Raw genomic sequence first — 14,720 nt, forward strand, 5'->3', positions numbered from 1 at the left:
CCTCTCCAGGTGAAGATAGCTCCTCTCCCAGTGAAGAGAGCTCCTCTCCCGGTAGAGAGAGCTCCTCTCCCGGTGAAGAGAGCTCCTCTCCCGGTAGAGAGAGCTCCTCTCCAGGTGAAGAGAGCTCCTCTCCCGGTGAAGAGAGCTCCTCTCCAGGTGAAGAGAGCTCCTCCCCCGGTGAAGAGAGCTCCTCTCCCGGTGAAGAGAGCTCCTCTCCCGGTGAAGAGAGCTCCTCTCCAGGTGAAGAGAGCTCCTCTCCAGGTGAAGAGAGCTCCTCTCCCGGTGAAGAGAGCTCCTCCCCCGGTGAAGAGAGGTCCTCTCCAGGTGAAGAGAGCTCCTCCCCCGGTAGAGAGAGCTCCTCTCCCGGTGAAGAGAGCTCCTCTCCCGGTGAAGAGAGCTCCTCTCCAGGTGAAGAGAGCTCCTCCCCCGGTGAAGAGAGCTCCTCTCCCGGTGAAGAGAGCTCCTCTCCCGGTAGAGAGTGCTCCTCTCCAGGTGAAGAGAGCTCCTCTCCCGGTGAAGAGAGCTCCTCTCCAGGTGAAGAGAGCTCCTCCCCCGGTGAAGAGAGCTCCTCTCCAGGTGAAGAGAGCTCCTCTCCCGGTGAAGAGAGCTCCTCTCCCGGTGAAGAGAGCTCCTCTCCAGGTGAAGAGAGCTCCTCCCCCAGTGAAGAGAGCTCCTCCCCCGGTGAAGAGAGCTCCTCTCCAGGTGAAGAGAGCTCCTCTCCCGGTGAAGAGAGCTCCTCTCCCGGTGAAGAGAGCTCCTCCCCCGGTGAAGAGAGCTCCTCCCCCGGTGAAGAGAGCTCCTCTCCAGGTGAAGAGAGCTCCTCTCCCGGTGAAGAGAGCTCCTCTCCCGGTGAAGAGAGCTCCTCCCCCGGTGAAGAGAGCTCCTCTCCCGGTGAAGAGAGCTCCTCTCCAGGTGAAGAGAGCTCCTCTCCCGGTGAAGAGAGCTCCTCTCCCGGTAGAGAGAGCTCCTCCCCCTGTAGAGAGAGCTCCTCTCCAGGTGAAGAGAGCTCCTCTCCTGGTGAAGGGAGCTCCTCTCCAGGTGAAGAGAGCTCCTCTCCAGGTGAAGAGAGCTCCTCCCCCGGTAGAGAGAGCTCCTCCCCCGGTAGAGAGAGCTCCTCCCCCGGTGAAGAGAGCTCCTCCCCCGGTGAAGAGAGCTCCTCCCCCGGTGAAGAGAGCTCCTCCCCCGGTGAAGAGAGCTCCTCCCCCGGTGAAGAGAGCTCCTCCCCCGGTGAAGAGAGCTCCTCCCCCGGTGAAGAGAGCTCCTCCCCCGGTGAAGAGAGCTCCTCCCCCGGTGAAGAGAGCTCTTCTCCAGGTGAAGAGAGCTCCTCTCCAGGTGAAGAGAGCTCCTCCCCCGGTGAAGAGAGCTCCTCTCCCGGTGAAGAGAGCTCCTCTCCAGGTGAAGAGAGCTCTTCTCCAGGTGAAGAGAGCTCTTCTCCAGGTGAAGAGAGCTCCTCTCCAGGTGAAGAGAGCTCCTCTCCAGGTGAAGAGAGCTCCTCTCCAGGTGAAGAGTGCTCCTCTCCAGGTGAAGAGAGCTCCTCTCCCTGGTGAAGAGAGCTCCTCTCCAGGTGAAGAGAGCTCCTCTCCCGGTGAAGAGAGCTCTCATCTGATGTGTTGTGAGATGAACGACCATGGTTCTGCTCCATCAGTGCAGCAGCAGCACATGCCCCTCTGTAGAGCCGCTCTGCCGGCTGCTCTGGCTCCATGTCCTGTCATCAAGCTAGTTTATGGTGTTTGTGTTTCAGTTCCACTGGTCATTTATTAACAGGGAGCACAGTCCATCCAGCCAGCTGCCTCTCAGATCCACTGAGACACATTCAGTATCAGCCCAACTGATATGATTTGATATGTCATTGATCCAAAGAATACAAAATGAAACTCTAACTGAAAGGAGTCCTCCTCCTCCCTCTCTCGCCTCACTCTCCATCACCTCTCTCGCCCGGTCTTGAGTCACTTTGGTCCGAGCGCTGATGAAGTGATGAGTCAAGAGAGAAGTGCTTTTCTGCTGGAGTACTACTCTGTGTGTTTAGCCAACAAGCTTAAACAGGATATTGCTTTAATATCTGAAAGTGTAACTTTCATATACAAACACAATAAAGTGAGTACAGCACACTGTCTGTGGGCCTTGAATCTCTTACCTTAGACCCAGTTGGAAATGTTGACGCGTGTGTGTTGCTCACAAAACAGCTGATTTTAGATATTTCCTGTTCAGTGTTGATTTGATCCATGGAGCTGTTTATCAAATGCTAAATCTTAAAGTTGTTGAATTAACTGTTGCAGACCAAGAAAACCAGAAAATCTTGTCCTTTGTGAACACGTTTGTTCTCAACTTCAATGATCAATCTGTTCTGAAAACATTTGCTGGTTCATTTTCTGTCTATTGATTAATTGTTTAATCAATTTTGAGTTGACATTTCATCTCGAGTGCAGAGACTCATTGCAAAGCTTCCAGACCCATAATCCAGCTCAGCTGTTTGTGAGGGGTGGTCCTTGTATAAAGATGAACTCAGCCCCCTCTGCACTGACACAGTTTATATACAGGAGAGTCTTCTTGCATAACCTGCTGTATATAGTCCACACGCATATATACACATGTCTGTGCAGGCTCTATGTCCTCTCCTCTCAAAGAGACGGCCTCGTGGAGGGGAACGAGCACAGAGCTGTGAAGCCCCGGGGTCTCCTCCACATTCTTTAAGTGGTGCTGAGCAGGAAGCATCGAACCAGGAATTACAGCTGTGAGTCAAACTGCTGGAGTAGAAACACTCGCACCAGTCAGAGCAGAGCTAACGGCTCCTCGGATTTCACTGATGATTTTTCATATTCCTGAACTCACACTCAGTGCATTGCACGTGGAGGTGATCCAGAGAGGAACAGCAGACAGACCCTCTCCATCCCAGACCTCCTGTTTTCGTCCCAGTTGCAAGTGGACATCTCTGAAAAATCACCATCGTTGTCTTTTCCAAGAAGCTGCTTCTCAAAAGGGACGGACTGGACGGGCAGTGATTCAAAGACTAATGTGAGAGTGGCTGTTTGAGTCTGAGCGATGAGGAGGCTTGAAGAGAAACAAAGAAATGTTCCCACTAAGCTGAAGAGTTTACAAGAAGCCGGCTGTTGAACACAAGAGTTAGACGGCAGTTAAAAGAAGGAGAGGACAACTTGTGTTCCTGGCATGAAGTCGACAGTGAAGAGGAAGAGAATCAGCCTCTTTGTAGCACGGGAAAAACAATGGTCGTCTTTTCAGTCCTCTTCAGTCTGTGACCCCCCCCCCCCCACACTCTCCATCTCTGGGACTAATAACACCATGCCAGATGCCCAGCTGTTTATGAAACTACACAGTAATTACAGATTGAATTCAAGCTGTCCGGTTATTGTTCCAGACAGCTGGTGAATATCGAATATCCTCTAATGTGTCTCCATTTGTTTATATCTCTTTATTTCTGCCTCTTTCCTTTCCCCTCCCTCTGTTGGCGTCCGTGGAGGCTGGTGTTCAGCGGGTGTAAATGAGGCCGAGGTGGACGGCTCTGGAGATAGTAAGTTGCGTTTTTCTGTAGTAATGAGAGAAATGGTTCTGTAAAACATATATTTAATAAAGTGTATCTTCTTCTCTGCAGTCTTCTCCTTCCCCGCCCTGCGTAACGAGGACAATCTCATTGGCGTCAATAAGCCTCTTCCCAAGCAGCTGTGGGAGGCCAAGAAGGTGAGTCCTGCTCCTCTGTCTCTTCAGTGTCTGGTTCCTGCTCATCTACTCCAGATGGAAGCAGCACGGTTCCACTGAAAGCCTCAGATAACGACTGTAAACATTTAGCCTCAGTGGAGACTAATTTGAGTTTGATGAGCCACTGATGGATTACAAGGATCAGCAGTGTGGACAAACTTGATGGAAGAAATCATAGATATTGTGTCTAGATTAAAAAGGAATAAGCAAAAAGAAAAGAAACCCCTTCTGTGTCTTCTGGACACAGAAGGAGAAGCGGTGGACTAGAGGCAGAAAAGGTCTCTGGTTCGACTCCACGGAGAAAAAAACAAAAAGACGAACCTGGATTGATCTGTCCAAAAATCCAAGAGGATTCTCCCTACCCTGTCTGGTGCCCCTGAGCAAGGCACCTTACTCCCCCAACATCTGCTCCCCGGGCGCCGTGCATGGTCGCTCACTGCTCTGTGTGTCCTGCACCAGATGGGTCAAAGCAGAGGTTACATGTCCCTACCTGCATGAGTGTGTCTGTGTTTGGGACTAATAAATGTATCCTAATCTTAATCTTAATCTTCTTCCGATGATGAGGACATCCATCTTCCCATGCATGAAAATAAACTGGACTTCCACACGGGTCCAGTCCTGTGCCAGCAGCCCTCAACAGGTATTATGGACCATCAGTCCTGATGGACCTGATGCACTGCATCTTCAGACCTTCCTCCACAAACCAGTGGATTTATCTCAATCTGAGCCCACAGTGTTAACAGATGCTGGAAATTCTCAATAAAATCATTTCCAACGTTCACAAAACTAGCAATGAGGCAAATGTGAGAATCCTGTCATCATTTCACCTCCTGTAGTCGATGGGGATGGTTCATCTTTAACATCAGTTTCTCCCTCGTGGAGAAATCAAACTTTCTGCAAATAACTTACAGACATTTCTATACCGTCCAGATGAAGTGCAGGAATTATCCAAATCTTCACTTGATAACTGAAGTTTTCACAGTTCTTGTAGTCGGCCCTGCAGACTGTACTCGTAGTGTGAAGTAACAGGTAAGAATGTACTGATGGGTCCACAGGACCAGCCTCAGACACCGAGCTCATCATGAAGTCCGGTATCAGACCGCTCCACTGGACACGGAGGCACAGAACACTAAGGAAGGATTCAAGCTTCTGTTATTTTTGTTATTTGTAATTTTTAAAAGTGAAGTGTTTGTTTGTGTTTCAGGTCCAGTCTCTGAACTCAAGGCCTAAATCCTGTGAAGTGCCTGGAATCAAGTAAGTTTCTATTGTTTACATTGAGATAAAGTTCCACAGCACGTGTCCACCCCCCCACAGCTGAGAGGACATGGGTGTGTCCACAGGCTGTAGCTGTCACAGAAACACTGAAAGAAATGAGATGCCACAGGAAGTGTGTGTTGCTCTACACCTTGAATCCTTTCATAGTACCAGGGACTTGTTATTACCATCAGATTCCTCTGTGAAGACCATCCTCATGATGTAGAGACTAACAGCGCTTCAGGATCTTTACGTTTGTCCTCATGTTGCCAGAATCAGACATGAGTTACAGTTCATATCATTATTATCACACAGAAGTCAATCAGATGGAAAGATTTAAGATTCATAAAGAAGCCGACTCCTTGAAATAAAAGATTGAACAGAGATCAAAGCCAAACTGTTTCCTTCCCTGATTGAAACATATGAGCAGAAATGGAAATTGGAGAAATCCTTGAGGAATAAAAAGTGGATGGATATAAAATGCAGAGGCTGGAACCAGTGGGGGAGTGGAAGAAACCCCTTGTGGATGTAAAGTGTCATGGCAGCACATTAAGGGACATGCTCTTTAACTGTGAGCGTCTTGTTCTGCCCGATGAAACAAACCAGTTTTCTTCCCGTCTTCTTTCTTCTCAGTATCTTCCCGTCTCCGGAGCAGAACCCGGGTCTTTCCCACTACCAGGGCTCGTTGAACACCGGCGGCTCGCTGCCCGACCTCAGCAACCTGCACTTCCCCTCCCCCCTCTCCACGCCGCTGGACCCCGAGGACACCGCAGGCTACCCGCACCTCAGCGGCGGCAGCAGCACCGGGAACCTTCCCGCCGCCATGATGCATTTAGGCATCGGGAACTCCCAGGGTGGGTGGAGCTCATTCCTACTGATGGAACACACGTGGTTCTAGATCCATCTCAGACTAACGTGGTTCACTCTATAAGAAATTTAAATTCAAATGCAGGATCCATATTTAGTTTTCATGTTTTTTAGTATATATATATGTACAACATTTATTCCATTGACTTGTTATGTATAATTTTAGAGGAATTCATATGAAATTATTAATATAAATGATTTATCTCAATTAGTCTTTCATGTTGGGTGAATTTTTAATTAAAAATTTAGACATGGTTTCAGATGAATTCTTTTTTTCTCATTTATAAGATGTTTTCCTTTTGTTGGATTAGTTGTGTTTCTCTTCTCACTTTGAAACCAGTGAAACCAGTGTAACCTGTGAAACCTGTGAAACCTGTGCATGTCAATGGAAGTGAGTCGTCATCTTTAAGATCCGAGTCGTCGTCGGTTCTAATAAAGTTGTGGATTGAAGCTCCAGCGTGTGGAGCAGGTTCCAGTTTGTTCCTCTGCTGCGGTTCTGAGCAGCTCACTGGGAGGGGGGAGGGGGGGGGGGGGGGGCCTCCAGCTCCCTCTCTCCTCCTGGTGGCTGAGCTCTCATGTTGAACACAGTTCAAGCACCAGAGGGACAGAGGGACTTCCTGTTTGGCTCTCTTCCCTCAGTTGTCCTCTGTCCTCTCTGCTCCCTCACTTCTCTCTCTCTCTCTCTCTCTCTCTCTCTCTCTCTCTCTCCCTCTCTCTCTCCCTCATCACACAATCAAGTTGAGTGTTTTGGGTCAAACGTTGGAGAAGCTGGAAAATCCAGTTCATCATCACTTCCACAAGTTGTCTCTTGTTTCTCGAGCCGGCTTCTGGTCCTCAGTCGTCTTCGTGTCCTTGTGAAGCTTCTTGCATCTGATCATCTGCCCTCACCTCTTGTCTTTGTCCTCCCTGCAGGACTGTCCTCCTCTCTGAGCAATCCCTCCATTCAAGCGTCCCTGAACCACTGCCAGCTCCAGTCCTCGCTCAGTAACCCCTCCATCAACTCGTCTCTGCGTCTCTCTGGAAACTCCCCCCGCAGACGGCCGGCTCCCATCAGCCCCCTCACCTTGTCTCCATGCACCGATCAGCGCAGGGGTCTGTCCAAGCAGCTGTCTCCCACCATGTCCCCTTCACTGTCCCCCATCACACAGGTAAATCAAGACACTGTTGTTGTCACAGTTCGTACTATGACCCATGTGACCCACAGCAGGGGGACGTTGTGTCAGAATAACAGCCACAGAGAACCCGTCTGTCCATGAGGGCTGAGGACTCTGTCCTCACTGGACTCTGAGGGACAGTCGCTGCTGTGGGGACGTGCACAGATTACATTGTGCGAGTGTGTCAATGCACTCTCACGTCTTTGTGAAACTGATGGTTCGACTTTACTGACTGGTTCTGTCCCATCTAGGGAGTTGCTCTGGATACCAGCAACATGCCGAGGGAGCCGCCCCCCCCCTACCCGCTCTACCAGCCCCCCCAGCACGGGGACCAGGGCCGGCAGCGGCAGCAGCAGGGTTCTCCTCTTCAGGGCCCCCCGCTGGACTTCAACACGGGACATGTACGTGCATGCGTGCACAAAGACACACACATTACACACCAGGCTGAAGTGTGTCGTGCTGTTGGTCTTTGCCTTTTGAATTATTGTTGGAGATCAGATTGAGATCACATTTACTCGTTAGTTTTAAGTTAATCTTCGCTTCAACATCATTGTTATCAATATCAGTAAACTTTAAAAAATATTTTTGTGACTGCTGATAAAACTCGTCAGTAAATGAAAGAGTCTGATGTTCTGAGACTCTTTGTTTTCACCGACAGCAAAACAACATGTCATCGTTCTTCAACGAGCCGTTCATGGAGCCGCAGTTCAACCGCCACAACAAGACCTTCCCCTATCAGGTACACACACACACACACACACACACACACACACAGGAGGCCATACAGTGAAAGAACTCGCACACACACACACACACACACACACACACACACACAGGAGGCCATACAGTGAAAGAACACACACACACACACACACACACACACACACACACACAGGAGACCATACAGTGTAAGAACACACACACAGGAGGCCATACAGTGAAAGAACACACACACACACACACACACACACACACACACACACACACACACGCACACACGCACACAGGAGGCCATACAGTGTAAGAACTCGCACACACACACACACACACACACACACACACACAGGAGGCCATACAGTGTAAGAACACACACACACACACACACACACACAGGAGGCCATACAGTGTAAGAACACACACACACACACACACACACACACACACAGGAGGCCATACAGTGTAAGAACTCACACACACACACACACACACACAGGAGGCCATACAGTGTAAGAACAGACACACACACACACACACACAGGAGGCCACACAGTGTAAGAACACACACACACACACACAGGAGGCCACACAGTGTAAGAACACACACACACACACACACACACACACAGGAGGCCACACAGTGTAAGAACACACACACACACACACACAGGAGGCCACACAGTGTAAGAACACACACACACACACACAGGAGGCCACACAGTGTAAGAACACACACACACACACACACACACACAGGAGGCCACACAGTGTAAGAACACACACACACACACACACACACACACAGGAGGCCACACAGTGTAAGAACACACACACACACACACAGGAGGCCACACAGTGTAAGAACACACACACACACACACAGGAGGCCACACAGTGTAAGAACACACACGGCCACACAGTGTAAGAACACACACACATGTAGCTACAGTCTATATTTTCTTGTTGTTCACTTTTTGATGTCAGCCGATCAACAACTATCACAATAATAATAATTATTATTGTGATAGTTGTTGAACTCACAAACACACATCTGTTTTTCTTTAGTTCACACTCACACTTACTTTTCTGCTGAGTCAGTGAAAACGTCCGTACAGTGAAAATCTTTTCTGTAGTTTTATGTCCCTGTCCACAAACAGGTGAAGATATGTATTTAAGATATTTATTCATAAAGAGTGAAATCACCAGAGGTCTTTTGAACTTCTTGTTCCTCTGATCAGCTGCTCAAACACCATGAAACCTTTTCTGATGTTTTTATAAACGTCTCTTTTATGCGGAGCTGGACTTGCTGTTAGTCTTCTGAGGAGTCACAGAGGTTTTCTGTCCCCGTCTGTCTCCCAGTTGGACCAGTTCAGTCTGCTGGAAAACGCCATGAGCTCCTCAGCAGGAGGGCCGTGCTTCGACCCCTCCTCCTCCTCGCTCTACTACTCGCAGGCCGCCCTCTCCGGATTGGGCGGCAGCCACGGCAGCCTCCACGAGCCCATGAGGTCCAACCTGCTGTACTCCACCTGCAGCGGGGGGCTGCCCAACATCATCCTGACCGGTGAGGCCCCACTGGGCAGCTCCCAGTTCATCTGAACATGTACAAAAAGGGATTGGACAAAATATGCATTTTATTGTTGTAATATGTATAGTAATGTTGTAACAATAGGGTTATTTAGAAGGAGAACGGGAGGATGGTCGCTCTTACAACAAACCAATCATAAGATCTGAAACCTTATTTGTCCAAATGAAATATGGTAAAATATATAGAATAACGGAATTGACTCACAAGTTTATATTATTAGTTTGTGTTTAACGAACTGAACTGACCACGGCTCCTCTTCTTCATCCGGAGATGTTTGTGTTAGAAACCTCATCTGCTCGTTAGTGAAGAACAGATAAAACCAAACAGACGCTTCAGAGTTTATGGGAATATGATGGTTATGGTAGTGATGCTTCAGGAAGATGAAGGTGTCCCTGGAGGAAGATGAAGACGCTGCCTCGGGTTCGTCTCTGATGTTAGATCACAGCTGAAGAGTTCCTGCTGAGTGAGGAAACGTTGAGTCTTCATCATGTCTTCCTCCCCGTCTGTCTCTCAGATGATTCCAACCCCACCCTGTCCAAGGACATCAGCAGCGCCCTGTCCATGCTGCCTGACTGCTTCGACCCGGACGGAGGCTTCCCATTGGAGGACGAGCTGCGCATCGAGCCGCTCAGCCTGGACGGCCTGAGCATGCTCAGTGACCCGGACATGGTGCTGCCGGACCCGTCTGTGGAGGACAGCTTCCGCAGTGACCGACTCTGAGTGTGTCCTAGTGTACACACACACACACACACACACACACACACACACACACACACACACACACACACACACACACACACACACACGGGAGTTACAGGTCTGTTATGCATGATTCGGACACATCCATCCACTGCCACTAGGATTCATTAAATGTGAAAGACGTGAACGTTCCCCTCGCTCGCTGAGTCGGGCTCCTCCTCCAATCAGAGTGGCTCTGACGAGAGGGGGAGGAGCTGTAAGTTCGTCTGCAGGCCGTGCTGAAGAGCGATGACAGTGAAACATCTGGCAGCTCACCTTCTTCTTCAGGTGACATCACATCCAGATGTGTTATGGTAGAAATGAAGACATAATGTTTTCCTTGAAATGTTAGCCAGATATAAATACTTCTATACATACAAATATATATATTTATATATAAATATAACAATTCAGTCCAATCAGAACGTTTAAAAAAAAAGGGCAAACAAAGAAGAGATATGAATAAGTAAATAAAGATTATTTTAAATTTCTAATTAGAACAATTTTAAGATGCATTAAATAGATTCTATATTTTTGTGTGGAAGTCGCAGACTCTTTAAAATCCACTTTGAGAAAGGAACTCTTTTTCTTTTGTTTATAAAATGTACATTCATATGTTTTATTTGACATTTTGTACTGCTGATTTTAAATCTTGTGAATAAGTTTTCTGTGGATCACTTCTTTCCTCGTGCCACACGTGACTCGCTCAGAGAGCACACTGCCCCCATGTGGACATCGGACAACATGTAACATTGCACTTAACATCTTTTGCACTAATTGGTTCACGTTGTGTTGACTAATATTTTATACACCAGGCAAAAGTGTTGATTACCTGAAAACCCAAAGAAGTGGAATGAAGCCGTGGAAAGAAACAGTGACTGTGGAGATGAGTTCGACTCTTGAGCCGGTCGCCAGCAGCAGGGGTCACATGCTCAGCTTCAGGTGGTGAGGTCACCTGGGCCGCTTGGGGCATTGAGCGCCCCCTGGTGTCGGCTTCGAGGCAGTCAGAGCGAATCGGATCTGAGGAAACGGATGTGGAGCGACGTGAAACTATGCAACTTGTTTTTTAATAAGAAGTGAAACCTGTTGAGCGGGTCGGACATTATGCAGTGACGCGACTTTCAGGATCAAATTTATTATCAATCACAATATTGCATGTGTACAGTGTCCACAGGAGCTGCTCTGCCACCAGCAGGTGAAGGAGAGTTACTGCAGCACTGTCTGTTGGAGTGGTTTTACTTTGTATTGTCAGTAGGTGGCGCTGTGTGACTGTGTGAACAGCTTCTCTCTGTGGTGAAATGAGAACAGGCCATTTTTCCTTTTGTATATTTTCTCTTGCGTTTGAGCTGTTGAAACATTTGAATCTGTTGTGATGGTTTCATGTGTTTATGATCTTTGTGTTTCCCGCAGTCTAACGCCCTCTGCTGCCTTATTTTGTTCCGTATCCACTTTTCATATTCCAGCAGTAACGACTATAATCACTTTAGCTTTAGCTCTGTTTGGTACTAACTTCCTGCCCACAGCTGTTTCCTGTCTGTTTTAGTTGCATATTAAAATGTACAGTTCTGTTATTTAAAGAATGTTTTGTCCACTTGTGTTAATACTTATTTTCTTTTAGAACGTTTCTCTCTTCAAATCAAACATTTTTCTCGGTTTGTATGTTGTAGTGATTTTCTTCCTGAGTCAATAGAATAAAACTCTTAAATGTGTCTGAAGGTTGTTGTCAGAGCATGCAGTGACACTTTGTGCCAGCAGATGGCAGCAGTGCAGTGATGACGTTTTTAAGGCTTCTTTTTTATTTAGTATTTTTCCAGCGGTTTTATTTTTAAAGATTTAAATCACGTCTTTTCATCTGATCTGTTTAAAGCCTCTTTTCTTTCTAAATTGGTTTCATACTTAAAGTAAAAGTTTATTTTTCTAACTAAGAAAAATCTCTTCAGCTTCTTTTTTTTACATTTACTCAATTTCAATATCAATAAATCCAAAGATCAATAATCATCAATACATTAATGAGAAGTAACTTCTGGGTTTAAAACCTCAAACTTCACTCAGGAGCAATAATGACAATAAACTTTATTATTAAATATTTTTCTTATATTTACAAAGTTAAGAAAAACGTATTAAAAGAACAACAATTTAAACAAGAAGAAGACGAACAGTTATAAAGAAGTTACACAATAATATGACTCATGATAACATTCATTCATAACTGACGGCAGTGAGGAGGAGCAGGACACAGAAGTAGAAGGAGTCAGGAAGGAGGAGCAGCAGGTAGCTCCTCATGCTGCCAGCAGTGAGGAGGAGCAGAACACAGAAGTAGAAGGAGTCAGTGAGGAGGAGCAGCACACAGAAGTAGGAGTCAGGGAGGAGGAGCAGCAGGTAGCTCCTCATGCTGCCAGCAGTGAGGAGGAGCAGCAGGTAGCTCCTCATGCTACCAGCAGTGAGAAGGAGCAGGACACAGAAGTAGAAGGAGTCAGTGAGGAGGAGCAGCAGGTAGCTCCTCATGCTGCCAGCAGTGAGGAGGAGCAGCACACAGAAGTAGAAGGAGTCAGGGAGGAGGAGCAGCACACAGAAGTAGAAGGAGTCAGGGAGGAGGAGCAGCACACAGAACTAGAAGGAGTCAGGGAGGAGGAGCAGCACACAGAAGTAGAAGGAGTCAGGGAGGAGGAGCAGGACACAGAACTAGAAGGAGTCAGGGAGGAGGAGCAGCACACAGAAGTAGAAGGAGTCAGTGAGGAGGAGCAGCAGGTAGCTCCTCATGCTGCCAGCAGTGAGGAGGAGCAGGACACAGAAGTAGAAGGAGTCAGGGAGGAGGAGCAGCACACAGAAGTAGAAGGAGTCAGGGAGGAGGAGCAGCACACAGAAGTAGAAGGAGTCAGTGAGGAGGAGCAGTACACAGAAGTAGAAGGAGTCAGGGAGGAGGAGCAGTACACAGAAGTAGAAGGAGTCAGTGAGGAGGAGCAGTACCCAGAACTAGAAGTAGTCAGTGAGGAGGAGCAGCACACAGAAGTAGAAGGAGTCAGGGAGGAGGAGCAGCACACAGAAGTAGAAGGAGTCAGTGAGGAGGAGCAGTACACAGAACTAGAAGGAGTCAGTGAGGAGGAGCAGCAGGTAGCTCCTCATGCTGCCAGCAGTGAGGAGGAGCAGCAGGTAGCTCCTCATGCTGCCAGCAGTGAGGAGGAGCAGCACACAGAAGTAGAAGGAGTCAGTGAGGAGGAGCAGTACACAGAAGTAGAAGGAGTCAGGGAGGAGGAGCAGTACACAGAACTAGAAGGAGTCAGTGAGGAGGAGCAGGACACAGAAGTAGAAGGAGTCAGGGAGGAGGAGCAGTACACAGAAGTAGAAGGAGTCAGTGAGGAGGAGCAGGACACAGAACTAGAAGGAGTCAGGAAGGAGGAGCAGCAGGTAGCTCCTCATGCTGCCAGCAGTGAGGAGGAGCAGGACACAGAAGTAGAAGGAGTCAGGGAGGAGGAGCAGCACACAGAAGTAGAAGGAGTCAGTGAGGAGGAGCAGCACACAGAAGTAGAAGGAGTCAGGGAGGAGGAGCAGGACACAGAAGTAGAAGGAGTCAGTGAGGAGGAGCAGGACACAGAACTAGAAGGAGTCAGGGAGGAGGAGCTGTTTGGGACTCGTCCTGCTTCTGTCTCCATTTCACTTGTTGTCACTTTGATTTGCACCAGATCAGAGGAACTGGTTCACAACCACTGGTTCTTCTGATGGACCCTTTGATCTCTGGAGTTGAACTGGGAACATGAAGGTTGAACTGGGAACATTAAAGTCCCCTCCCTCTTCTGAGCTGTGTATTGTTTCAGTTTCAAACTGTGTAATTGTCTCTAAAGTTGTTGTGATGACCTTGATGACCTTCGTAACTCAGAGCACATGATCCCGCCGCAGCCAATCAGGACGGGTCAGGACAACGTGTTGGCCGGGGACGCAGGACAGGAAGTGATGTGAGTTCTCCTGAGTCAGAAGATGGGAACATGTCCCCTCTGATGCATGATGGGAAAGAGCGTTGTGTTGCACATGTAGATGATTAGAAACTCCTTCAAACCGTTTTAATCCTCTTCATCCTCTTCATCCTCACCTGCTGACAGTGATCTTCTTCCCGAGCTTCATGACGCTCATCCCAGTTTTGATGACCCGTCTGATTCTGCCCAGACCTGCACGTTGGCTTGTTGCAAAGCCTTCTGGGTAAACATGATGCCACCCACAGAGGAGACAAAACAAACGTCCTGGTTCTTCTGAGCATTTACATCAAACACACAACTACACAATAAGAAGGAAAAACCAACAAGTGTTCAGACGGAATAGAGAAGATCTGAGAAGACAAATCTGAGTTCAACATCTGGAAGAATATTTATAACTTGATGTCAAACACTTTATGACTCTGTTCCAATCAGCTGCATCTGTAGAGACAGCTGCTGCTTCTGGTGGTGGATCCTGATCCTGAATCCTGATCCTGATGGTGGATCCTGATCCTGGTGTTGGATCCTGATCGAGGGGATGGATCCTGATGGTGGTGGTGGATCCTGATCTTGATGGTGGATCCTGAATCCTGATCCTGATGGTGGATCCTGATCCTGGCGTTGGATCCTGATCGAGGTGATGGATCCTGATCGTGGTGTTGGATCCTGATCTTGATGGTGGATCCTGAATCCTGATCCTGATGGTGGATCCTGATCCTGGCGTTGGAT

The 14,720-nt window shown here is 48.1% G+C and overlaps 1 protein-coding gene across 1 annotated transcript in view; it reads left to right on the top strand.

The window, feature by feature from the left end:
- crtc3 (CREB regulated transcription coactivator 3) overlaps nucleotides 1–11,735 on the top strand; it is a 36,747-nt gene extending 25,012 nt beyond the window's left edge. The window contains 9 exon segments of the mRNA XM_053428624.1: nucleotides 3,488–3,526; nucleotides 3,608–3,693; nucleotides 4,916–4,965; nucleotides 5,599–5,819; nucleotides 6,745–6,980; nucleotides 7,238–7,387; nucleotides 7,645–7,725; nucleotides 9,063–9,264; nucleotides 9,803–11,735. Of these exon segments, the coding sequence (XP_053284599.1) occupies nucleotides 3,488–3,526; nucleotides 3,608–3,693; nucleotides 4,916–4,965; nucleotides 5,599–5,819; nucleotides 6,745–6,980; nucleotides 7,238–7,387; nucleotides 7,645–7,725; nucleotides 9,063–9,264; nucleotides 9,803–10,008 (1,271 nt within the window). The 3' untranslated portion in view covers nucleotides 10,009–11,735.
- The last annotated feature ends 2,985 nt before the right edge of the window (nucleotides 11,736–14,720 follow it).

The sequence above is a fragment of the Pleuronectes platessa genome, chromosome 1 (genome assembly GCF_947347685.1).
Source record: "Pleuronectes platessa chromosome 1, fPlePla1.1, whole genome shotgun sequence".
Classification (NCBI taxonomy): domain Eukaryota; kingdom Metazoa; phylum Chordata; class Actinopteri; order Pleuronectiformes; family Pleuronectidae; genus Pleuronectes; species Pleuronectes platessa.